Source organism: Mastacembelus armatus, chromosome 4 (assembly GCF_900324485.2).
Source record: "Mastacembelus armatus chromosome 4, fMasArm1.2, whole genome shotgun sequence".
NCBI lineage: Eukaryota > Metazoa > Chordata > Actinopteri > Synbranchiformes > Mastacembelidae > Mastacembelus > Mastacembelus armatus.
In genome coordinates this window covers 12,754,956-12,782,020 of record NC_046636.1, presented here as the reverse complement: position 1 = coordinate 12,782,020, position 27,065 = coordinate 12,754,956, and the positions used below count along the sequence as shown (strand labels likewise).

The 27,065-nt window shown below is 37.7% G+C and overlaps 2 protein-coding genes across 10 annotated transcripts in view; one reads left to right on the top strand and one right to left on the bottom strand.

Moving 5' to 3' along the window:
* Window positions 1-17,023, top strand: part of LOC113139970 (epidermal growth factor receptor substrate 15-like 1) — a 71,370-nt gene extending 54,347 nt beyond the window's left edge. For 5 of the 9 annotated variants that reach the window (XM_026323630.2, XM_026323634.2, XM_026323631.2 and 2 more), the window contains 2 exons: window positions 1,843-2,051; window positions 9,881-17,023. In XM_026323630.2, coding sequence (XP_026179415.1) covers window positions 1,843-2,051; window positions 9,881-10,027 — 356 coding nt within the window. In that variant the 3' untranslated portion in view covers window positions 10,028-17,023. Of the gene's footprint in view, window positions 1-1,842; window positions 2,052-8,712; window positions 8,730-9,880 lie in introns of all 9 variants that reach the window. The other 4 variants (XM_026323632.2, XM_026323629.2, XM_026323627.2 and 1 more) reach the window with 4 other exon arrangements.
* Window positions 17,024-22,991: 5,968 nt separating this feature from the next.
* On the bottom strand, window positions 22,992-25,976 carry LOC113140025 (Krueppel-like factor 2). The gene is made up of 3 exons (XM_026323744.2): window positions 25,553-25,976; window positions 24,226-25,225; window positions 22,992-24,124 (listed from the first exon to the last, which is right to left on the bottom strand). Exons 1-3 carry the CDS (start codon window positions 25,628-25,630, stop codon window positions 23,949-23,951), a joined length of 1,254 nt encoding a protein of 417 aa, XP_026179529.1. The 5' UTR covers window positions 25,631-25,976; the 3' UTR covers window positions 22,992-23,948.
* Window positions 25,977-27,065: the final 1,089 nt, after the last annotated feature.

Sequence of the window (27,065 nt, the reverse complement as noted above, 5' to 3'; positions counted from 1 at the left end):
ACTGGGGCACACATGAAGCTGATGTTGTAAGACTAATGGTGTGTGGTTTGCTTGGCCTGGTGTTTGCAGACACACCCTAACTTGCTTCCTCTCTCTTCCCTTTATGTGTGTGTGTATATGTGTGTTTACAAGTGTGAGTGGTTCAGAGAAGGTCAGGCTGCAGGCTGTGTGCAGTGGGTGAATTCCAGTAGTCTTACCAGTGTAAAATTTGTATTCCTTTATATATAAACAATTTAATGTCACACACATATACACAAACATTCTCTTACTTTCTCTTGTCATGTAATGAGGTGTGATTTGGGCAAGGCTACAGTGACAGTGCTCCAAATAAATACATAGATAAATTGCTTTAGCTGAATTGTTGTCAGTAGATGAAATACTGCAGGCTGTATATACAATCCTCTACATCAAAATAAGATGCCACTAATGTAGTGGATTATTTTAAAACAGGGTGGAGCTCATGATTGTGGTTTCTAGAGCGTGTGCATGTGTGCAGTTTACTGAAAGAGGAAAAAACTGATTGCCAGGCATGCAGTTTTGCTCAGCCTTGAGTGTGAAATGAACTACTCACCCCGATCAGCCGGTTATCTAGGTAATAAGACTAAATGCGTATGTGTATGTTGTATGACAACGGTTTGACTTATCCTGTGGTTTGACACCTATACAAGCAACATGATATGCTCTTAACGTTCCCACGATACTCTGCCAGGCTGAGACTCCCTGTTAGTGACAGTATCTGATAAAGTTTTTCTCATGTATACTGTAGGTCTACCTTTGTCTCCACAGTATTATTCAATCTGATAAACACAGTGTCCATCTCAATGTCTGCGAGTTTCCATAAGACCCCTGTAAGAGAGTCTTTAAAAGCAGTGTACAGGTTTTTTCAACAGTTGGTCAAAACCTCTATTAAAAGCTTTATTGATTTTGTTAGAACATGTTCACACCTTGTATGTAACTGAGATTACATTCACTATTCAGTTGTTCAGTGTATATATATTACAGTATCACCCATTTGTCCCATATATATACACTATTCAGTTGTTCAGTGTGTGTATATATATATATATATATATATATATATATATATATATATATATATATATACACACATCTGTGTAGCTGGTGAATTGGTGAACCACCAGTTGGTTATGTGGGCAGAAACCTAACCAGTTGATTTACCAGGAAACCGTTGAGAATGGCTCCGTGGGTTATGGGGCATCACTTTTGGTTTTGGTCCTTTGGGTGTTGTCTGTTGCGCTGTGCTGTGTTTTTTCCTATGCCAGCTGTTTTTATATACTTCCTCTCTCAGGTTGTTGTAGCACTATATGTGATAGTTTAAAGAAAAACTCTATGAATTGTTTTGATGTACCATATGTGAAGGTGAAACTTGTGTGGCTTTCAAAAGCTTGTAGGCACCCTTGAAATGACACCGGAGGTGGAGCAGGGCGTGGACAGAACTGTGAGAACCAGAGAATTTACTCAGAGTAGATCAATTCAGATTCTGTGTTATCAATATATAATCTAAGTTTACTAAGGTGAGAATTATTGTTCATGATGACGTATGGTATCTCTTTTTTGTTGTTGTTTTGTTTTTTAGCTTTTTTTTTCTTTGCTTCTCTCAGCATGTCCTTATCAACACAAATCAAACTTTGTTCTTTCCCTCCAAGTACGTGTGTATGTCTTTAGTGTTTGTACTGGTCTTTTCGTGGCCTATAGCCTTGCTTTTGCTAGTTTTGAGCCAGAAAGCATTTACTGGGACGTTATTAAAGTATAGAAACTTACTATTCATTGGATGAAAATTGTCTGGTAAGGAAAATTCTTGTGCTTTTTATTTTTTTTCAGGTAAGAGCACACCAGTGAGCATGTCCAGCACAGCTGAACCTTCCAAATCATGTGACCCCTTCCAGGGATTCGGCAGCGATACCATCGACCCATTTCAAAGTAAAAAGGGCCAGGGAGACCCCTTCAGTGGCAAAGACCCATTTGTCCCATCCTCAGCATCAAGTAAAGCTCCTAAAGACTCTACCTCGGGTTTTGCAGACTTCAGCTCTGTAAGTTGAGATGGGTGATACTGTGTCTAGACCAGGTCACACAACTTTGCATACTCCATCACAGTCACTAGATTTCAGTAATAGTGATCTTAATCATCACATTCTACATGATCACTACTAAAGACCAAAGTGTAGTGAAAGTGTTGTTTAGGCTTAGCATGTAGCAGACTTGCAAGTTCATAGCAATACACTATTGTAATAAGTGCATCTCAGTCTGCATGTATGAAAAGATATCAAGCCCCCATTGCTTTTTAAGTTGAATCTTCAGTTACAGATATCATCAGCAATGGCCTCACCATTTGATCATATTTGTAAAATACAAAGGTTCCAAGTGCTTAAAGTGTACAGTGAGATCAGGGCAGCTAGATATAAGACAATTAAGAGTGCTTATTTATGCAAGGTGTAAATATAAAGTTCATATAGGTCTGATTAAACCTCTGAAAAAATTTTTAATTAATAGTGTAATCCAGGGATCTCTAACCCTGGTGCTCGAGCACTACTGTCCTGCAGGTTTTTCAAGTATCCCTGCCCTTCCAAATTCTGATTGACTGAACACACCTCATTCAGGTAATCAGCAGTGGGCATGGCAGACAGTCTGGAAGAATAGCAGGATCGTAGCGCTCAAGGACCAGGGTTAGAGATCCCTGGTGTAGTCTATAAAATGTCTATCGGGGCTCACTAATGCTCAGGGTGACATCTTAAAATCTTTTGTTTGGTGTTTAGTCCTGAACTGAAAGGTACAAACAGGTGAGAAATGAAAGGGAAGACCTTTCGCTTGATGCACGCTTGACCCCTACATTGTGGAAATCGAGTGGCTCTGTTATACTGGAGGGGGCATTTTGAAGCCATGGCTTGGATCCACTTGTTATATTAACCCTCTGGGGTCTGAGGAGGTTTTGGGGTCCTGGACAAGTTTTGAAATGCCCTGACATTTGTGCTTCTTTCAATTGCTTTTAAACATATTATTGGCTAAAGTCTGATAACACTGTAATCAGCACAAACTGGGCTACAATATGTGAGAAACAAGTTTATACATGATTGTGTTTTTGAGAAAACTGTTTTTATGCATGGTTAGTGAAAAACTACAATTTTTAAGTCACTGAAATAAGACCATAAAACACAAACAGAACATTGGTTCACAAGACTTTTGAGAAATGCATCTTGTAGTGTAAAGTGTTTGCTTCACGATGTGAAAGTTATCTTGTTCACTCATTCACAGAAAACAATACACAGATTTAAATTTTCTAGGACACTTTTTGTTTAGAAAGGGCATATGCAGGAAAGTGTGTCTCACCATGAATAGTCATGTGATTCGTCGCATTCGCCATCCCCTGAGGGTTATAGGGGTCACTGCAGATGATTGCAATGTTGTTCTGAGTGAACACTTTATCCTATGATGAAACATTTCTGTCCTGATGGAAGAGGTCTCTTCCAGGATGACAATGGGTATGACAATGAAAGTGATGTCAGTGATACGCTCTGGTCGATGTGTTACTGCTCTCTACTATCATCATCAAAACACCAAATAAAGGAATATCTTTTGAAAGAATTATGTTCATTCCTCCACTAGGGTCCAGAGACTTGTAGAAGCTGTTCTGGTAGCATATAGTAGCTTAACATCTAACTAACACAATTTTATCGCTTAATACACCATTTTCCCAAAAGTAGTAGATAAATTTGTCTGATTTCAGAAAAGCATCAGACTTATACATTTCTTGTCCTGAGCTTTAATTGGACAATTGTACCATCCAACTCCCATGTTAAATGAGAGCAGGATTTTGTACTGGAAAGCTGAGATGGGGGATTTTGTAAAGGCCACATTTCTGACCACACAGACACATTTTTCACACCATCGTGATCAGCAGAGTCTTGTCTCTCATAAAATCAAGTTTTTTCAATATGAATTATGGTGTAAATGTGGTCAGCCAGAGTTCGAAAGGATTATTTCAGGTCAGTCTCTAACAGAAGGTAAACAGGTTACATCTCCATGGTAACCAGAAGAGCAGTTGTACAGCTGCTATAGATCAGATAGTAACTGATGTCAAACCTCTGTTACATACTGTGTTTCAATCAGGTGTCAAGTTAGCACAACATACACACATAGACAGACATACACACAGGTACACACAAACATTCATACATAGATACACACAAACACAGGCACAGATGTATTCAGGCAGACTCACAATTACACACTTGCACACACATGCACACAAACATTCATACATACACAAACTCACCCACACAGACAGACAGGCACACACATACATTCACTGATACACACACAGACCACACAGACACAACAAAACACATATTCACAAAACACCAATACAGGTATACACATACACACACAGATCCACACAAACATTCATCCACATAGACAAAGATACAGATGCACACACATCCAGATGTACTCAGACACACAAGCGCACACAGACACATTCACAAATATACTCACAGACACACAATTGCACACACATGATTACATAAACACACAAAAGCACACAGACATACATACACATACACACCCATGGACAGACACATTCATATATACACACACCCACACACACATTGACAGATGTACAAAGAAACATGTACAGACAAAATTGCCCACATGCACAAACAAATGCATACAAACATTCATTCTTACAGACACATACACATGCACATAGATACACACACACACATTCAGATATTTTACATGCAATCTTTCTTCATTGCACACATTTTGCACCCTTCATTCTCTTTTTTCCTATCTCAATGCCACTGTGCTTATGCATACAAAATTGTATTGCTGCATTTTATAGTTCTCGGTTATGTCGTCTGTGTGGAGGAATTTAAACTAGCTTCAGCTGTTTAGCAGCCAGCAACGCAGTTTAGCCCAAGATTTTTTCAGCAGCCAGCAATCCCAACGCAGTTTCTTCAGAAATGACAGTAGTAGTCTAATTGGTACTCTAATTTGGATTTCAGCAGTATCATCCAGCAGTATCTCCATTGCATGAAGCTGTATCCCATTCCAAAATTCATAACACTACACCAGAACTGAGTATGAATTTCTAGGAAGTTAACAAGGAAGGATAGCACACAATTACAGCACGGCTTTCAGTCTCTGGTAAAGACTTTATTTTCAGCTGAATTAAGCAATTAACTGTTCTACAGGATAACAAGCCTCTGTTGCAGTGTTAATTTTGACAGCAGATTTTAATTCAGTTTTAGTCATAGTCTTTTGACTAAAATGCAATTTTAGTTTTAGTCATATTTTAGTCATCTGCTTTGTTTTAGTTTAAGTCCACTTTTAGTCGACTAAATAGCATAAGATTTTAGTCGACTAAATATACTGTAGATTTAGACGACTAAAATATATTGGGTTTAATTTAAGTGTAATTTAGTAAAACTATTGTAATATACAAAATATTCTAAATTAAAATTAAATGAAAAACAAGTTTCATTAAATATATATGGAATATGGCCTTTCCATAAAAGACCAAAAATTAGATATGCATCCTTTATAACTTGCTTATGACATTCTTCATTCTTTAAAGCAAAAGTGCAACTCCAAAATATTTAAGAGAAAAACTGTATTTAGCAGTAATGCCATTGCGTCAAAGATGAAACTGACCCATATATCTTCCTTGTTTTCACCCAGCTGTTGCCATTTCATTATAGTTTAAGTCACACAGAAACCCGGTGTAGGCTATGATGATCTCGTGTACTCGCGCATCCCGCGTCACTAGGTGGAGCAGTTACTTTTCAAATGTGCGTGTGTGTCTAAGAAGATTAATTCTGATTGGATTTTTTCTAAAAACGTCCCTCACTCACATTTTTGTCTCGTTTTCATTAGTCAACGAAAATGTCAATATATTTTTATTTAGTTTTCGTCGTCATCACTTAATTTTTTAGTTACCGTCTCGTTTTTGTTAGTGAAAACTTGTCGTTGACGAACTACTCTGTTGTTTCCAAATAGAAAATTCACAAATAATCATTTACACAATCATTTTTTAGTGTCACATATAGTATTTCAGGAATAGCTCCGTTTTAGAAAATAAGCTGGTTAACTTTCTTTTTGTTAGATGTTCAGATCAATCTCATGTCTGAGCAGAAATGTAACAATAAAACTTTATCCAAGTTTCCCAAGGTGACATACTATAGAGTATAGTAACTGCCAGAGATGCTATGACTAGTAACGAGAAGATATAATATTCCCATTCACCACTCCACTGGAAATTGCTGGAAATTGCAGTGTGAATGTGTACAATGCAGTGCATAGCTGCATTACAGTCATAGTGCAAAGCTGCAATGCACTGTAATCTTCTTACAGTGGAGAAAGGGATGTAAGCCCTTTATTTTTAGTTTGTTTGTTAGTTTGTTTTGGAAGGATGAATATTTTAAGTATGTCAGGGTTTCCCCGGACTTTCACAGAGGCTTAGGGCTCATTAGACGTGTGTTCACACAAACTGAAATACCCACAAACAAATTGTGTGAGTACACACTAGCCCACAAATAAATAACAATGCCAACTCACCAATCCCGCACACAATGAAAAACATTTTAGTCAAGCACATAATCACTTTGTAGGTAGATAATCACTGTTTTATTAACAAGAAATGATGATGCTACTTAGTTTAACTACTACTCAGATCTGACATGAGACACAGCAGTATCACAACTCAACTCTCAGTTCTTGAGTCTGTCTGCCCTGCATGCCCTTGGTGTGTGTGCTACTATCTTCACCTTGGTGTCAGTAGTTGCTTTGTCTACTCTTGTTGTGTACATCTTGCTCTTATCATGTTAGCGTAGTTTTCTGTTTTGTCACCATCCATCTTTTCACATCTGTATCATATATATGGTCACAGCAGCTACACCATCTGGATTTTTATGGGACCCTCAATGCAAACTGACTGCTTTACTACAAGAAATAAAACTGCTATTTATGAAAATAAATTAGCCTTTTTTAAAACATATATTTAATTTTAAATTTGTTTTAAAGAAAACTATGTAGCGTCCCTTGCATTCAATGCATACCTTTACTAGAGTTACCAGTATTATGATACATATTTTTTGTTCTTTTCAACTTTTCAGCAAAGATTCTGAATCTAAAGATATTGTCAAATACCAGGCAGTTGGTGCCAGCAGCTTGTTTTCCATTTAAACTCAGCAGTAGATGTGCCATTGAGGTCAGCAGCAAGGGCAAGAGGGAGGGAGTGCAGTTAATAATTTAGAACACAGATTTTGCATTCCTGATTATCTGTGCTTGCTGTTTGAAAGCACCTGAGCTGCAACAGACCCATCACTTCCTGTTACAAATGTTGCATTATTCCTTTTAAACCCATGGCTTTCAATGGTCTGAAAATGCTTAGATTTGCTATTGTAAATCATCACTTAGACAGTTGATTTGCTTATCTACTTCTCTCACACTCTGCATGTCACATCTCTTGTTGTAGATGTCATGTTCAGCTTCTCCTTCCATAGGTTCTTGTTTGTTTCTACTTGAAAGAATTTCAATTTTGTTTCCTCAGTTCGTTTGTCTCACCTGTGGACCATATTGTCAACAGGTGTCTTCTTCAACTTCCATAGATTATTGTAAAAATTCATTAATTACTTTAATGAACACTAAGTAGCCCATAGCTTGAAGATAAATGGTATTACTTATTAGCAATAAAAAAAAAATACTAGTACAAGTAGCTAAATACAGTACAGTATAGGGGTGGGAATCTTTAGGCATGCCACTATTCGATTCATTCCGCAGGTCCACAATTTGATTAAGAAACGATGCATCGTCTCTATACTTGCTGACTATTAAAACCCCACCACCCTTATTCAGACGGGAAACTGTTTCCGAATGTATTTCCAAAGATCGTCTAAAGATCGCCTAATTTGAAAAAAGTAAGATAAACTGTATATGATTTGAAAGCAGAAAACCTCACGATTCAAATGGTATAATTATCACAACAACATTTCCCTAATGTTTGAGTACAAACACATCAAGACTGTAATTCTTACCTTTGCTGATGTGTACAGATCCACACATATTGAATCGCTGTATTATACATCAATTTTTCCAATTTTTCCAGTCCGATGCCTCCAACGCTAGTAACATACAGGGAGCACAGAGGGCACAACATCTAGGAGATGGAGTAGTCATACTTCATATTTCATAGCATAACATCACTCATAGAAATGTCAGTGCTATATGGAACATCTTGATTGACATTTGTGACAATGAGTCAGCACAATACTGTACAGCTAACAGTTACTGTGCAGTGCTAACAATGCTAGCACCTCATGTAGCTCATAAACCTAAACATACAAGCTTAAACGTGCATGCGCTACAAAGCATGCTTGCATGTAGGCCATTTGTAGTTTGACTGGCGGACTTTATTCAATCAAATATTAACATTCATTATTAACCATTCCGCATCGATTCAGAATCATTTTAAAGTGAATGACGATGCATAAAACCCCATAAAAAATTATTATTTTTCCCACCCCTAGTACAGTAGTAAAGACGGTATTTGGAAGGGGACTGAACTGACACTCAGCAGGTCTCCCATCACGGTGTTTGTGTGCTGTGGAGCAACATCTTGTAAACTAGTTTAGATTTATTAAGTTCAGGGATTTTTTGTTTATAACATCTCTGTTCTGTAATCCACCTCTCTGACAGGACCTGATAAAGTTAAGGTAAGAGATTAAACATACAATGGAATTCACAGAAAATGACAATTTAGCAGTGTTATTATAATGTATCATCAAGCCATTTCAGGTGTATGTTGAAGCATGAAGAAAATGACAGTAGAAATGTCATTGTTATTACCAAGATTTTCAGTGAATTTACATGAACAGGTCTATTTCTAACATAAATGTGTGCATGTTGCATATTTTACAGGATTTTTTCTCACTTGCTTGTTTTCAAGTGAAACCTAAGTGACCGGTATTGCTCTTTATTGATATCTTTGTTTGCACTGACCTGAAGATATTTTAAAATAAACTTTGAACAACTGTTCAAGTAAATTTAATTCTTAGAAACCATTTTTCCCATTCCTTCAAAACCTTTTTTTTTATTTTTAGGTTTATTCATTCTTAACCATAATGAAAAAAAGACAGGCCTGATCAAATGCAAAATAATTTATAGTACATGCAGCATGTGTGCCAATAGTAATTAAATGAGCTTGTCATTTTTAAGAATACTTAAACACAATCAACCTTTACTAATTGGAAGCAGAATTGTGTTCTGTCCAATCACATGGATGAGAAAATTTTAAAAAATTATTTCCATGGTTGGTTTAATCAGTGGAAATGTCTATTTTTTTCTGTTTGTAATGTATAAATATGTTATGTGTACTACTGAGAGTAAATATTTGACAGGGTGTGATCAAACAGTTAAACACTGATATTGTTTCTACATATCCTCAAACATCTTTGACATTTTTGCACTGCATCTTTTTTCTTTTATATATTGACCAAAATATACTTCCTAGTGAGTTTATTGGGTACAAGTATTTAATTGTGTGCTTAATAAAAAAACAAGAGGTAAGTACACCCATTTAACTTTATTCATCCCAGTACAACAGCTCTGTCAAAAGATTATACTTATATGACATTTTTTGCTCACAAATTCCAAGATTATGGAAATGACAAATATTGTCCTGAACTGCGTTAGATTAAGTGTTTCTAATACTTTTACCTCCTTATGTTTGTAAATGTGATGGGCAAAATAACAAAATAATTGAAACACCTCAATATAATGCAGCTCACATCAATACCACTTCCGTAATAATCATATATACATGAATTTGTTCTCTCTCTCTCACTCACTCCCTCCATCCCTCTAGTTTGGGAATGAAGCTCAGCAGTTGGAGTGGGCTAAGCGCGAGAGTGAGCGAGCAGAGCGTGAGCGCTTGAAGAGGCTCAGACAGCAGGAGCAGGAGGACCTGGAGCTGGCCATTGCCCTCAGCAAGGCCGAGATGTCTAATGCATGACCAGGAACCCCCGACTACCACACAGGAATAAACACAGTGCGTAGATAGTATAACACACAGACAAACATGACTGACATCTAGATATCTGCACACAAAGCACATCAGTGGACTAACTCTTAAGTTGTCATAGGTACAGGTCAACATACACGGGACGCACACTTCCATTAGTTGAATTCCCCCTATGCTCAGAAACAAAGAATGAACTACAATACAAGTCTTGGCTCTGGCCCAGAGGACAGAGAACTGAAAGTTGAAGGAGGAGATGGGGAGGCCATGTTGACATGGACTTGTTGGAAACAAACAGATATACTGTGTATATACACTATAGTGGCTAGACTAATGTGATCAGTCCATGCACTGGACTGAGGAGGTCATTTCTGACACAGCACCTCAACAGTTTGCCTTTCAGTATGATACTCGAAATGTAGGAAAATGGGTAATCCTGGCATGCTATCAGAACTGCTGTTTCCATTCAAACCACAATTCAAAATGACAAGGTATTTAAAGGGATTTTTTTCTTATATACAGCATTGACGTGGATATATTATTCGAATACTGATGGTATAGATGTGCAATTTAGTATTCAGTGTTGAATTGTTTGCTACTTAGAAAATGCTGCAGAGTGAGGTGTTGTATAAGTGTTTATAGAGAGAAGACTGGATTTAACACTCCTCAGGATTAAGAATTGTCCACCCTCCCTAAATTGTTTTTGTTTGGTTGTTTGTCTTTTGTTTTGTTTTGTTTTGTTTCCAAAAATACTGTCCTTTACCCAGACCCAGATGAGAAATGAGAGGGTCGATATTGAGTTTTTTCACTTCTGCCAGAAGATAAATCTTTCCCTCTACTCTGTGCAAAGATAATCTAATTTCTATACTTTATGTACAGAAATTACATTAATATTCTTTTCATCTGACCCCAAATATAAGTTTTATTTTATAATTTTATACAAGACCAGGGTCTACCATAGGAAAATTGTCAGTCCAGAAGTTCAAACAAGATTGGATTATCAAAAACTCTGAACCAAAAGTGAAAATGGGTCAATTTGTGATTTAACCTGTCTTTCAAAGTCAACATCTCTTGCATTTAACAGTTTTTTTCTATTATAAATATATAATCTCTAGGGACAAGCTGACACATAGTGGCATCATCAGGTGTCCACAAACCCACGGAGGACATGATCAAGCCCTTTTTACAGGTTTAAAATTGCATCCCTAAGCCATTATTATTGTTCATATCGTGTTTTTATGGTGTATGTTCCTAAATAAAGCTACACTAAATACCAACAAATATATACATATACAACAGATTGGGGGAGGGGGTTGAAAGGGCCTGCTGAGAACCCCATTAGGTTTATCTGGCCTAGTCTAGAGTATGTTTTTCTATTTGTGATTTGAGATAGTCACTCAGGGGAAATGCACAACTGACTCCTCCTTTGCAGAAAAAACAAAAAAAAAACTTTAACCAAAATTAGTCAGATAAGCTCACGTTTGTCTTGTCACATTATGAGGGAAAAAAAAGCAAACTGCTCTTCAACTGCATTTAAATGGTCATGATTCATTAGACTTGTTCCCTTTAATGTACAAAATACCTGAAAAGAACTGTTTCAAATGTCACCACATCCTTTGGATTGACTGCAACGAATTGTATAGATATGATTTCTCCTGTCCATGACAAATTATACAGCACCAAGCTTTATGTAATTCCTATCCTGTTGGATTTACAACATGTCCAACAAGTGAAATACAAAGATGGGCTGGTTATTCTTTCATTATTATTGACCTTTTTTGTTTTAGAAGCACATGAAAATTAATGTGGTTGATTTTAGTTACTCTAGTGCCTCTCTGTTGTAATGTCAAACTTGTTGCAGCAGCAGTGCTGAAATTCTCATCATGATTGGATTTTACATTCTTTGGATTAACCTCAAATGAAGTAACCTCTGTTAAATCCAGATAAATCCTTATTCTGCACCTGGTTTGACAGATTGAATGCCCACAGTGACTGGAGTTTATATTTTCAACATTCATCACATGACAAATTTTATGAATGCTTAATTTAGTGAAATATCTAGGTTCGGTCAGATATCCATCCAGGATTGGACTATATAATGGGTTGGTCCTTGATTAGGGCTAGATAGGCTAATAAGCTGTAGATGGAACTGGTCAAATAAAAGACATTCTAATCCTATAATTGGACAAGCACATTGTGATGAAAACTAATGTGTAACTATTAAGACTTCGTCTTGGTGTTGAGTCACAGCATCCTCTGAAAAAGGCTTTGAACTGACTGGTAAAACAAAATGACCTCATTTTATTTGGTTCTATTTTATTCTCCAGTAACCATACTGAACAATATGAGGTATTGTCAAACTCAGTAGCATGACTGAAATATCAAACAATGCTTTTTTCTACTTTTCAAGCATTGTGTGGAACTAACTTTGAAAGAAAGAAATGCTTAAATTCCTGGTAATGCAAATTCACCCAAATTGGTTGGCAAGTTAAAGTAAATGTGCAGTTGCTGATTCTGCAAGATATGTCTTGTTTGCAGAGGTGGCAAAAGTACTCACATTCCATACTTAAGTAGAAGTACAGACGCTTGTGTGAAAAAAGACTTAGTAGACATATGGGCTCAACTCCTTTACTTAAGTAAAAGTAAGAAAGTACAGGGTCTGAAATGTACTTAAGTAAAAAAGTAAAAAGTAAGATTTTTTTTGCCATCAATGATACACAATACATCTTTTGATAACCCCACTAAACTAAAAAAGTTTGACACAAAAAATTCTTCTTTTATTAACATCCTTCAGAGTGCCGGTACAGGGAACAAACACAACGCATTCACCATGAATCATTCTTGGAGCCCACAACATCGAACAGTTCTTTTAAATACAGCTTTTCCAAATCTGCTGCATCGTTGTCGGACTCTGCAATACTTCCTGGATCCCTTTCTTCCTCCATGTAGCACTGCAAGTTTTCTCTCTATCATAAACTGTGCACTCACTCGATTTCCCTCTCTAGTTAGTTATGTCTTTTACGTCGTGTTGTCATCTGTGAAAAAGGTTGAAAAAGTAACAAGCTTGATTGGATAATGTAAGGAGTAGAAAGTACAGATATTTGTGTTTAAATGTAGGGAGTAAAAGTACGAAGTCATCAGAAAAATAAATACAAAAAAATAAAGTACAGATAGCTGAACAATCTACTTAAGTACAGTAACAAAATATTTGTACTTTGTTACTTCCCACATCTGCTTGTTTGCATATCAATCCTGTAGAAGAACGTACTTCCTAGAACATAGTGTGATTTTTCCTATACACAGCTAACCCCTCCTAGAGAGCTTTCATCATCTTCCACATCATAAAACACATCTTGGGTCTGTCACACTGTAGTGGAAATGTTGTTATGAGGAACTTTACTTTAACATTAGATCTGTTTTCATTAATTATTGAAATGAAATGATACATCTGAAGATATCTATCTGTTCATCTATGTATCAATTATGTATTTTTATTATCTTTTGTTGGTTTTATCAATTCAGATGATTGTAAAATGGATCACAAAACACCATGACCAACAACTGATTTTTAAGCATATTTGAGTGTAGAATAATGATCAAATCAAATTTGTATGTTAAACTTTACTTTCATCAAAAAAAAACATCCTTTGCAGTAACAACTGCCTGACAAATCTGTGGGATTATTCTGACCAGTTTTTTCAGATATTCAGGTGTGATTTCCTTTCAGACCTTCTGCAGCACTTCCCAGGAACTCTTTGGCCCAGCTCTTTCCACACCAGCTCAATGGAGTTCAAATCTGGTGATTGAGCTGGCCAAGCCGTCAAGCCGCCAAGTGTTTTCCAGCAGCTACTTCTCCAGATAATTCTTACACAACCAGGAAGAATGCTTGGAGTTATTGTCTTGCTGCAAAATGAAGTTATCCCCAATGAGTTGTTGCCCAGAGAATGGCATGCCTTTTCAGTATGGAGTGGTATGCATGCTGATTGAGGATGCCTTGCACACAATGCAGATCACCCAGTCCCCCATTGCCAAAGCATCCCTAGATCATCACGTTTCCACCTCAGTGATGGCAGGCATCTATCATTTTTTCTTGAGCTCTGGATCTGACATTTGTTCTTTGCTTGGATCCAAACACTTCAAACTTGAACTCATCTATCTATAAGACTTGGTTCCAGTCATCTAAAGTCCAATTTTTATGCATCTTGGCCGACTGCAATCTTTTCTTCTAATTTGCTGACCTTAGTTGGGTTTTTTCTTGGCAACTCTGCCCATGAGGCAACCTGGGTCTCTTGTGCACAGTGTCTCTCTTGTTTTATTCAACAATGCAGCCAATTCAGAAGCAGTGAGGTGTCTGTTTCTCAAGGAAGACACTCATGTCTTCTTGGGCAGATGTACACTTCCACTTCGTCTTATGTCCTGATTAGATCCAGTTGTAGCATGTCTCTGGAGAGTATAGTGTACACCTTTTAAAGAAATCTTTAGTTTCCTGGCTATATCTCATAGAGAATAACCTTCCTCTATCAAGACACGTATAGACTAATGCATTTCTAAGGAAAGCTGTTTTTGTTTGTCTATTTTTAGTTCTAATGAACATTGAAATTCTATTAAGGAAGAGCCAAATATAACCTCAAATTGTTGGTTTACTAGTCATTAACTTATTTTAAGAAATATTTTAACAACCAGGAGATCATGCATGTCACATGAAACACACTCTTAAATTGCGTGTTTGTTCTGGAAAAACAGAGATGTAAAGCCTTCAAATTTAACACTGGTTACATGCCAATGATAGTTGTTTTGTAAAAGGTCATCTTTGAAGTTTTAGGTGAAGTATTTAATGATTAAACTCTTACAGATGAATGAAACACACACACACACACACACACTTATATATAGTGCATTCAGACACCATGCACTTTTTTCAAATTTATGTTGCAGCCTGATACTACAATTTATATTAAAAATGAAAAACTATATCACATAAATACCACATTCACATAAGTATTCAGAACCTTTACTCAGTACTTAGTTGAAGCACCTTTGCCAGCAATTACATCCTTGAGTCTTTTGGGGTATGATGCAACAAGTGGCACTGTTGAGATGATGTTTTGATGTTGGTAAGCTGTGCCCTTTTTGCACCATCCTTTATTTATATAGATTTTTTTTTTTTTTCAAACAATTTCAACTGTTGTTTCCTCAGTCCACAAATCATTTCCCCAGTAGGGTTGATTGCCAAGGTGCTCATTGAAAAACTTCAGTCATGCAGGAATGTTGGGTTTTTTTTTTGGTGGAGAGCTGCAGCTTCCTCTGTGGTGTTTTACCATAGATACCCTGCCTGTTCGCAGACTAATATTTGGTAAACTGATGAACAGAAATGTTTGTTGATTCCAGTGATGTCTTCAAACCTTTACATCATTGAGGATTCTGCATTGTGCCTTTGGAGTTATCTTGGCTGGGTGTCCACTTATAGGAAGAGTAGCCACAGTACTTAACTGTCAACCTTTGTAGACAGTTTATCTAAATGTCACCTGAGTGATGCCTACACACTTGGAGATGACTTTGTATCTTTTTCTAGCCTTATGTAGACCAACTACTCTTGATCATATGTCTTCAGTGATCTCCTTTTTGTGGGGCATGCTTCACATCAGCAGATGTTTCTTATGAACAGCAAACCTAAAATGTTTGAGTTTTTTTATCAATCAAAGTAGCTATAAGCCGCACTTCCAGACTCATTTCATTAACTACACTCCAGGTGTGCAAACTACTGACTCCAATTAGCTTTTGTGGAAGTAATTAGTCTGTGGGTTCACTTACTTTGTCCTCCAGCATTGTGAATGTTTAATGAATGTGTTCAATAATGACATGATAAATTAGAATAATTTTATCTGCTTAAGCACATTGTGTTTGTCTATTGTTGGAACTCTAAGTTTCACATAAAGAACAGTTAAAGTGGGCTTTGTTACTTTTCCTGAGCTTTTAAGGTCAAGATTGAACACCACGCTCCAAAAGAAAAGTAACACACCAGCACACTCACTGATAACTAGGGCTGTGTATTCAAATCCTTTTGAGTCACATCTGACCATATATTTGATGACTTTTGGTTTTCAACCTATGTTGGTTGGTACTAAAATATATTTATACTTTCATTCCCAGCCCTAGTTGTTTCTGTCCACCTCCCTCTGATGATCTCCGTCCATCTCCTGTGTATTGCTTAGATTGGTGAGTTCCCAACCGGTACTATGAGTCGTACTGTATTTGTTGTCAGATACCTCCATTGTGCATAAGATAAAATGTATTGTTGTTTCTTGTGTCCTGTGAAAGCAGTCAGATGTTTTTGCTATGTGGCATGTTTTATTTTGTTTATTTATGCATCACCCACTCCCCTGACTCATAACTGTAGAGAAAGTTCATCCTTTGAATTGCATACCACTAGCTGTTTTGGGGAAAGAAAATGGTAACAGAACATTTTTTAATCCAATGTTTTTAGATGAGCAACAATGTCAGCCATTAAAAAGAAAGCTTTTTTTAAGTGACAGCTGAAGGATAGTAAGATTTACAAGTTAAATTATTAGTTATCATTTTTATTTTATTTCCCTTTCAAAATGATGGATATTTTGTTTGAGCTTGAAGCCTTTGGAATTGTGTCTTGCTGCTGCTTAAACAATAAGGAGCCACAACCTATTTTTGGAGGACTTTTTTCTCTGAAGCATGTTTTTTTTCTGCCTTCCTCGGTCATCCTTTCTTCCATGTAGGCTAAAAAAATCTGATCTGTGTTTATTGCATAAGATGCATACAATGTGAAACAGTCTGTATAGTATTATATCTGTTTAATTTGTCCTATAAAAGTAAACTGAAGAAGAAAACGTAAACTTAATAAGAAACCATTTAAAGGACTGCCTATGGTTACACTAAGACCTGAGCAACGAACACATGCCGGTTTATTTTGAAAAGTGATTATCTGTACTGTTTACTAGAATAAACATTTCAGATCAATGAGAATGCACTGCTGTTTGATTTGTTGAAGGTGGCAGGTTGTAGACAATTAGATGAGTAGAGCTCTGCTCAAAATTGTGGAGTGCTCAAAAAGAGATTTAAATAAAGAATGATGAAAATAGCCCTGATAACATCAGTGTTTATTCATTTAATTTACAATATTGTATATTTTTCATAAATTTTATCTACATTGCATGGTGGTTAAATGCTTTTTGAAATGATTGGGTATATAAAGGACAGTGTTAGACAGTTGAAATCACAGCCACTTTGCTATGAACCAGAATTATCCTTTAAATGAGCAATTATTCTCTTAATTTTACATTGAATAAGACAAGATGTACAGGCTCTCTGACAGACTAATGAGTTTAAGCACAATCTGCAGTAACAATCCCATACCTCCCAGATAGCCACAATGTGCAGAGAACTACACTACACTGAACTACATTTCAAGGATGCAGCTGTGTAGTGTGAAATGAATGTTATGCAAACACTGCAGCCATTTCATATGAGCTGAAGCCCAAGCAATCTGCTATGTTAGCAAATTCTAACTTTCACCGTATGGAGTAACAGGAAATTCTTCACTAGGTTTGTGTTTTTTCTATGGTAATGGAGAGGAGGAAATGAAAACCCTATTGGCTTTTCACTGGGAATATAAGTCAAAGAGAAGAGTAGGTTTGTCCTTATAATGGTTCAGTATCTCATCTATTGTTCTTGAGCGCTTTACTTTAAAACTCTTCAGCAGTACAGCATTCTGCCACAAGCACCTTGTCTTCAGTGATCCCATCCTAGAAAAGCTTCCAGATGAACATGAATTCAGGTGCTCCTGCCCCAACGAAGGTTCCAGGGAGCCATACCAGTGCATAAGAGAGCTCCATATAACCCACAGCACAGTGAAGGCCAGTTTCACTTATCAAAATTCAGTAGAAGCTATTTGAATACTACTTACATGCACTAAATTCACAGCACAGCTGTTGTGCTTCTCTGCTTCAGGGTTTGAACTGTTGTTCAAACACAATAATCATTACCAACATAATTATTACAAAATAACTTTCTAGCTTTAAATTTAAAATGAGAACAGTAATTTCTGACAGCTACATATTACTATTAGGGCTATCCACTGAGGACACTGAGATCATGTCCTCCCAACAGTATGAGGAAATTTAATAGGGGAATTCTAATAGATTTAATAGATTTAGTTTCCATGATGAAATCTATCAATAAAAACATAAACATAGTAATTCAAATTTTTCCCAGTAGAATTACATAACTGGGAAGAAGGCTTTCAAATGGTATAAATTAATTATTTATTTATTTATTAATTACAAAGGGAGAAAAGGAGTTTGTTTTTTTTTGTTTTGTTTTTGTTAAGACTGTCCATGGGTAAAACCTTCTCTAAGTGGGCTTACAACAGTCACCCCATCATGTTGAAATATTAAATGCCTGACAAGTCTGTATTTCCAAGAAAGTGATCTAGTAAAAATTATATGGAACCACAGAGACAAGGTTTTAACACAATTCTGTGTGAAGGGCCTTGATGATTTAAAGAAGAACTTAACCTCTAAATTTAAAAAAAAAAATTGCCATTGTGACGATGTTAGTACGCTCAACATTGAACCTATGTGCAGCCTGACAGACTGTCCTTTTAAAATTAGCCGTTTTCCCTGTAGTTGATGAAAATCTGATTGGTTATACAAACAGAACTCACCTGCCAAAACACCAGGTCTGTTTGAGATATGAAACACATGCAACTTTGACTTTTTTTTTCTAACAGGTAGGTAGTATTAATGTAAGTCAATGTAATGTCCCATTGAGAAATTGAAACAAGTTTGTGTGTGTGTGTGTGTAATCAACAGATAATCTTGACTAAATTTTTCCACATCTGATCTGGCCTCGCTTTAATTTTTTAACTCACAATCAGCATTGAATTTCTTTAATTTCTTTTTAAGGCCCTTCTATTTTTATGTTCAAAATAACGTCAAAGGAGCTTTGACTCACAGTACCAAGACAACTGCAGCTTTTCTGCCACTGTTGCTAGAACACTCATCCAATCTCATGCACACACTTCTCAGAATAGATATGCTTCAATTTTAATCAGTTCTCTAAACAAACCAAGCCTTGAGATGGAACCCACCTCTCTCTGCAAATGAGCAAGAAAAGCATGGCTGTCTTCCGGAAACCTTCTTTTGTCCATGTGCAAATTTAAAGCATAACATTTAAGAGTCACATGAATGCCACCTCAAGAGTATACACTTTCTGACATTTGGATCCAGTAATTAGCTTGTACTCAGGGCTGCACAAAGTGTTAATGAATGTGCATAACAAATATTCTGTAACATAGAGAGACATGTAACACTTAATGACGTGTAGGCTGCAGATGATACCTGAAGCAACACACACACACCCCCAGCTGTGGACTAAACAATTAATAAACTACCAACAAATTTAGATAAGGTTTGGCAGTGCTGAGTATCTAACAAACAGCTGGGACTCCAGTTTAATGGGGTTAATAATATTACTTTTATATTTATTAGTATACTGAGATACAGTATATTATTTGTTTACAATAATTACTTTGAAAAAATTCTATTACGCAAACATTTTCGTGTTTAGCTGGGACAGCAGTCAGCCACATCGCACTTCCTCATCCTCAAATTATTTTCATTCTTCTCTCATATTCACCACCACAAAAACCCTCCAGAGAAATGAGCAAAATCCAAAAATTGGCAAAATCCAACTTCCTAACTTCCTAACTGAAAATCGGTTCAGTAATATTAATCTAAAACCAGTACTCTTTATCAGTAACAGTGTGACAAGGTATTTGGTCATTAGATTCCAGCAGGACTCGATAGTGGCGTTGCTGCTGTTCCAGTAGATGGCATTCTCTTCCTGTAAATAGAATTCCCACTTTTCTTCACCTGTAGTTCTCTGAAGTTGTTTGGATAAAATTCTGCAGTTAAGGTATTCTGAAACAGCTGATACCTCTACTACTACTTCACTGAGTTTCACCAAAAAGTATTTTATTTTTGTCTGCTGAATATTAGTCTTCTTATTTACTCTTCTAGTGTCACTAAGCTGTGTTTTAACCTTGAGTCAGTAAATATGCAAGATACAATCTAACCAAAGGAACATCAAGTTGAGCACCTAACTTAAAAATTATCAGTTTTGGTTTCAAATACATATTTTGCAGTATTTAAATCCTCAGTGGCCTTTTGACCCCACAGACAGGAATACTCAGGAGAAACACTCTGGTATCAGGTTTTATGAGTGTTATGTGAAGGGCTGGAGAAGAATATGCTGTTAAACACTGAGTTCCTCTGAGATAACCTGTTGCACAAGAACTTGTGAGCACAGTTAGGGTTGTTATTTATTAGCCTTGGATAACGAGCTATGAGGGAGAATTATTTGGAAAAAAGTCACTGTATTGGAAGAGAAAAGAATCTTTTACTGTAGGAATGCATGTTTAAGTTTCCCTCCACAGGTTAATAGATTTGAGTCAGATGAGTTCCTGAACTGAGTAGAAGTGCAGCCCTTACTGAGAAGGTGTGTTTAACAGTTCATGTGTATGTATGGAACCAAGATAAATTTCTATTCCAATGAAGTGAGCTGAGCTTGGAAAGAGTTAGGGAGCCTGCTGGGCTTCAGCAATGTCATGACAGAGAGAAGCCATCAGCTGGAGGAATGAACTCCTGCACAGTTAAAACAACAACAAAAACCAACAGAGACAGTGGATGGCCTAACTGAGACAGAGATAGGTTAGAGGATTTTCTTTAACTGCAGTCAACTGGGTCACCATACTTGGCCACAAGTCACTTCGCTTCACTAATATGTAATATATAATTTGTTTTCTCAGGTGGGTGAGGATGGTATGAAGTAAATTTTTGTTTGGGAATTGTCCTCTGATCTGATCTGTTTCCATCTAATCTAAGCAGCTCAGTCTCAGAGGTTTCATGCAAACGCTGCTGCAGATTCCAGAGAAAAAAGAAACCAATATGTAAACCATCTGACTCTATAAGATTGGAGGTTCCCACGCTCTGCAGCAGCAGCCACCCTCCTGTACCCAGCTGAAAAAGTGAAATGAAAATGTTTGATCCTTTGCTTGAGTTAATGCATTAATGACAGAGGCCTGGGTTCCTCTTTTGTCACGGCTGGCACTGGGCCATCATGGAGATGCCACTAAAACAGTTAAAAGATATTTCAGCCAAAGGAAAATTTGAATTTATTGTGATCATGTTTTCCTATTAATGTCTGTGATAATGGCAGTGACAATACATTGATGTTGTGATCATTTCCCACGCTATCTGACTGTGTCATGTTTCTGAATTCTTTTAAGAAATGTAATTAAAACCAATAGGTACTACGGCAAAACCAACAGAAATAAGACCCAAATTGTACTAAACCAAAGTTTTCCTTTATCACTATTAGCAGTTCTTAATAATATCAAACCCTAAAACAAACCTTAAACACCATAGTAGTACATCACCAAATGATACTAAAGAAAGACAGAGAGATGCTCATACCCTAACTTCTTAAATTGGCTGCTACAATATGGTTGTCCATTTTGAGATGCTACAAAAACTAATGGATGCTTTTGTAAAGCTCACACACTTGATCTGAAGCATACTGAGGTCTTCCACTCTGTCCTTCCTCTGTGTTTTTACCAATGACACCAAGCTCACTTCCAGGTTTGAATCCATATAGGAAGTAGCCGTTGGCTCCAACAAGCCCTGGCTCCCATTGACTTCTGTTGAAAAACCAGTGCCAATTACTAAGTCATTACTGTTGCCACAGTAATTATTGTGGCTTTGTCATTTTTGTTTGAACAGGCTCTTAGTATTCCTAATTTTTTTAAGTCAATATTTGCTCCATAACACAAGATATTAAGGTAAATAACTGATCAATCAGGTGCCTTCTTAAATCCATGTCACCCTGTTCCACTCCTTGTAATGATTGACAGGTTTGATTGACAGGTAGCTTTACTCATACACATTATGGTTTTAGGCTACCTGCCTCTTTGGAGTAAGAATTGATTTGCTGCTTCGTGGACATTTAAGAACAGTATAGAAAAATCGACATTTTATGCGTAGAATTACTTGTGCATAACAGATATTGATATTTAGCCTTAGTGCCTTATGGCTAAGGCCAGATGTGATTACGGTTGGAGTTTTTGCCTCTCTGTCCAGGGGGTGCAGAGCAGACAGCATGCCACAGTCAATCTCTTAAACAGTGTGTTCAAATAAAAGCAGGATACAAATTCTACATGTGATGGCAAAAATGCTTTACCCCCCACCATTCATAACTAAAAGCATTATGAAAACATTTCTCAGGGTAAACTGTTCCTCATTCCCTCTGTACTTATCATATTATATTTTATGTGAGACAGAGTTTCTCTTTCTTTTCACCCTTCCATTTCTCCCACTCTATCTGGTTTGCTCCTGTGCCCTGATGCAGCCCCAATCAGGCCTCTGTAATTATAGATATGTAATGTTTGTATTTATAGGCAGCTGCCACAGCACTCTGGCAGTTGCTCTGTCCCTGCTGGGAAGCATTGGTCTGATGCTGCAGGCAGGGAGTTCAGCGGTTTGGTTACTTCTCAGTTTCCTAATTATTAATGCGATGATTTACTGTAGAAAGTTTGTCAAGTCAAACAATCTGGATACAAGTGGTTTTGTTCTACTGTAACTGCATTGTTATTTGAATTTGTTTTTTAAACTCTTTTAACCAAAACAATCTCTCAGGTTGTCTATATGTCTGATGATTTCAACAAGAATTTTATCAGATTATTTTATTTTTAGTTTAAAAGTAGTAGTAATAGTCCATTTCAACTTAAAAATAAAAGTCAAAATAGCAGAGATCAGAAAGACAGACTTGTGAGGTTGTCTGTGTTTGTGTGTATGCATATCAAAACAGGATTTATATAATTGTCACCCCTCTATTTAAATCTATGACAATCAAACTCAGGTTTCAGAAATCACTTTGTTCATTTAGTTTTAATATATACATTAAAATAAACAATAATATGTAAAAAATCTTTTTACAAGGGAGTACATTTTTTCAAGATATAAACAAGTCTTTTTTCTAGAGACTGCATAGCCCTTTGTCAGTTAGGTTGTGTTGGGATGTCATGCACTTCTGTGAGACTTCCTGCTATCAGACCCTGATCTTAAGTGCTAATAGACAACAAACAGACTCACAGTCATGACCTGCAATTCCTGCCTTCAAGGAAGACAGAATGGAAGGTAGTTTTAGAAAAAGATGTTGTCCAAAAGCTTAATTCATGTGCTAATTACACTTACAATATAACGCAAAGAATAAAACTTTGTCTTTTGCCAGTGAAAAATACGGCACTCGTAAAATATGTAACGGAAGGCAATAGATATGTAATAGAAGGCAATAATGGTGAAAATATATATAAAAAAAAAACATTGCTCTCTAAAAGATTGTCTGCTTCCAGTTGCTTCAGTGGCATGTGCCAGACATGTTGAGTGGAATGCTCCTTTAATTTCTTGTCTATAGAAACAGCATTCTGTACAAAAAAGTAGTACCAGCTACATCATTTTAATAAAAGACTTCAGTCTGAACAGAATTAATCTGTTTCTGTCACTCTGGGTTATAATCAATTATTTTGTCTGTTGTTCCTCTCAAAAGTGATATTAAATAATTTTTTTTACAAACTTTAATTTGAGGCCATATTGTCTTGATGCTCCTCTTGCCCTGTTAAAAAAAATCACTATATTATTCTTATAACATAGTTGTAGGTAGGCTATTACAGCGTAGTAAATAGTGGCCTCATCATACTAACTTGAAACTATATGTTTTCATAACATCCTTCAGTAGCTAATCATAGAAGTATTATAGTTCTCTTTATGTGATTGATGAGGTGCATAGAGGTCCTTGTCTGCACCATTTCGTTTCTTCATGTCTTTCCTCACATGTGCCTCTTCATGTGCAGGGCGAGGTGGTCGGACCGGGAGAACGCCCGTTCACAAAGGTGACACTGGAATGGCCGGTGTCCGGTGTGCTTCCGGAAATGACGTGTGAGCTCATCAGAACGAGCGAACTTCCATCCGCATCCCTCCCAGCTACAGTGGTAGGGTTTCTCTCCTGTGAACACAAAAAACAATAGTAAATGACTTTATATTTGGACGCAGGCAATGATGGGGTTTATAAATAGCTTAAGGTCACATTCCACATGCGCATCTTACCTGTGTGCGTCCTGAGATGCGCCTTTAGGTGGGAGCTCTTGGTGTAAGTCTTCCCACAGCCGGTGAAAGTGCAAGTGTGTGTCGCAGTTCGTTTCCTCGGCCAGGACCGGCGACCCCTCTTCTGTTTGTTCTCCACCATTTCCAGTGGGGATGACGGTGGGGTGAGCAGGACCCGCTGGCCGGGTGGCGCCTGCTGTTGCAAACCCATGGTCGCGTCCTCGCCGAACATGCCGGGAAAGTGGTGATGGTGTTGCACCCCGGTAAAGGAGAGCTCCATTCCGGTATGTGCGTGAGAAAATCCGCTAGGCGTGCTTCGGTGGTGGAAGCTTTGTGGGTACGTCAGCGAAGTGGAGTTACACATCTGGGGCTGCTGGCATTCGGAGCTCATCAAGTCGTGCGGGCTGAGTGGTGGCGTCATACTGCCAATCGCGGCTTGCGGGGAATTGGCCAGCCGTGGCTGCTGTTCGTATGACATCATGCAGGAGACGTTCCCCTCGTGCTTGATTTTGGTGCGGCTTTGAGGCACCAGACCCATAACAGGTCCGTACGTGTCCATAGAGGCGGGCTCCACTTTAATGCTCATATGCTCGGGAAATATATCCTGAGTGTTCTGGAAGGGCGTGGAGCTGATCAGGAATCTACCCTGAATGTTAGGGCTGTTCCCGGATAGGAAGCTGCAATCAACGTCGGACCGAAGGAGCTCAGCCATCAGGCTGCTATAGGGCGGCGGAGAGCAGTTCATGTCTGAGACAGAGGTGAAATTCGCCGGATGCTGGGAAATCCCGGTGTGCTGCTGCTGCTGGTGATACACGGACACCCCAGGCTCCTGGAGCCGGTAAGACTCAACCCCTGTCACGGCGGCTGGCGCACTGTCAGAGCCAGCGGTGTTAGCGAGAATAAACTCCAGATCCAAGAACCTATCGAGGTCCTCTTCGTCTTTTCTGCCCAGGGAGCTACTGTCCATATCGGGGGCAACGCTGCTCATATTTTCCTTCCACCTCTAGAGCAAGGATGAGACGATTATGTTTATTTAAAAAGTTTTTTCACAGCCCTTTTAAGTAACGCACTAGAATAATTAATTTCGATAAAACAGTTCCAAACCAGCACACAAGTGAACTGAGAGAGGGCTGTATATTAATATGAAACAAGCTAAAAACATAATTTATTACCACAGTACCTAGAAACTTAAAAAGTAAAGTGTAAACCTTTAGGGATCAGCGTATATGTGTAATTACATAATAAATTATCAGCAAAGCGAGTGCTTGATTAAGTCAAAACATCGCACCCTATCTGTGCTCTGTGTAAATATGCAAAGAGTGAAACTTACATCTTCCCAGCATTTCTCCTTCTGGCTGGCAAATGTAGATATTGAGGGCAAAATGGTCCCACTCAAGGCCATTTCCATGCGTTATTATAAAAAACGGAACTTTATGTACTTAAAGGAAATCACCGTCTGTTGTGTCCAGGTAAATCTACAGATCACGTCGCTTCTTCTGCCGTCCTGCCTCACTGATGTGCAGCTGTGCATCTAGGAGCTGCTTTTCTTATAAATGTTGTTCACTGCACGAATCAGACCAATGCTAGGCTGGGGGAAGGAAACGCGTTCAGGATGGGGGCGCTTCTCACTGACCAGCCCCCTAAATTTAGCCTCGGTATAAAAGTACAAGTTGTCCTGCGAGTCTGAGATAGAGAGGTGCAAGAAATTCAGACTAGAACTGGTGCAGAATGCTCTTTGCTCCACGGCGGGCAGCTACTTAACTTTTCGGGGAGAAGAAAAGCCCGCCCATGTGTCAAACCTGTCTAAAAACTGGCAGAGCAGAGCAAGAGAGACCGCCCCTAGAGAAACACCACTAGAAGACACAATAAGGAATTAACATGTTGAAAAAAAGCAACGAAAGCGATACTACTCTTAGAAGAGGAAGAGAGATGCTGCAGGTGGCATGCAGATTTGAGCACGGCGCGCTTTTACGCATTCAAAGAACAAGACTTTCCAACAATTATCGTGTTCCAAAACGGGTTTCTTTATCTACTTACACTAAATTCGTTATGGGTATTGAAGCTATAATGCTGCTCCATAAATGTTAAACATTTTCTGCTCATGGAGGTACCATAGACCAATTTAATCATCTCTGTTAGAGCCACCAGTGCAGTCTCTGTACACCTTTTTATTGTTTACCTCAGGATATACTTCCTTTGTGGCAATTCAAACCATATGGAATGTAAATTAATCATTCACATAATCAGGAAGAGTTTAGTAAGAGTTTAAAAGCGCAGTTTATATATTGAATGCACTAATGAGTGCTGGACCAAATCTAGTTTTAAATGTCATTGAGTTTTGCATTGTGGTGATGGAGGTAGTAGAATGAATTCACATGTGTATTACCACCTGGATGAAGCTGATAGAGCTCATCACATCAGAAGAATGAGGAGGCTGTGTAAACATGGATGTTATGAGAAAAAACTAAATATGGTGATCCAGTTATCTTATGCTCCAAATTCAGGTTCAGCACCATAAGGTTTACTTTCTGCATGTCATCATTTATTGAATCCACAAACTACAGATTCATATTACCAGTGTCAGAGACAAAAGTTAATCTATCAGTGCCCACAGTGAAGAATATTATTAACAGGTGTACAATGTAGATAATGATTCAAGTATCACTTTCTAACCTAGTGGTGGAGTCAGCATTCCTTACTGGAACAAACAGTTGTACATTTTAATATTTCAGTAACAGTTCTCAGTAGGCTGACATCCCTGTGATGATCTACTCTTATCAGAATGGAGAAACCACTGTCATGTTCTCTCCAACACTTTGGGAAATCCAGGTTCTGTCTTGGCC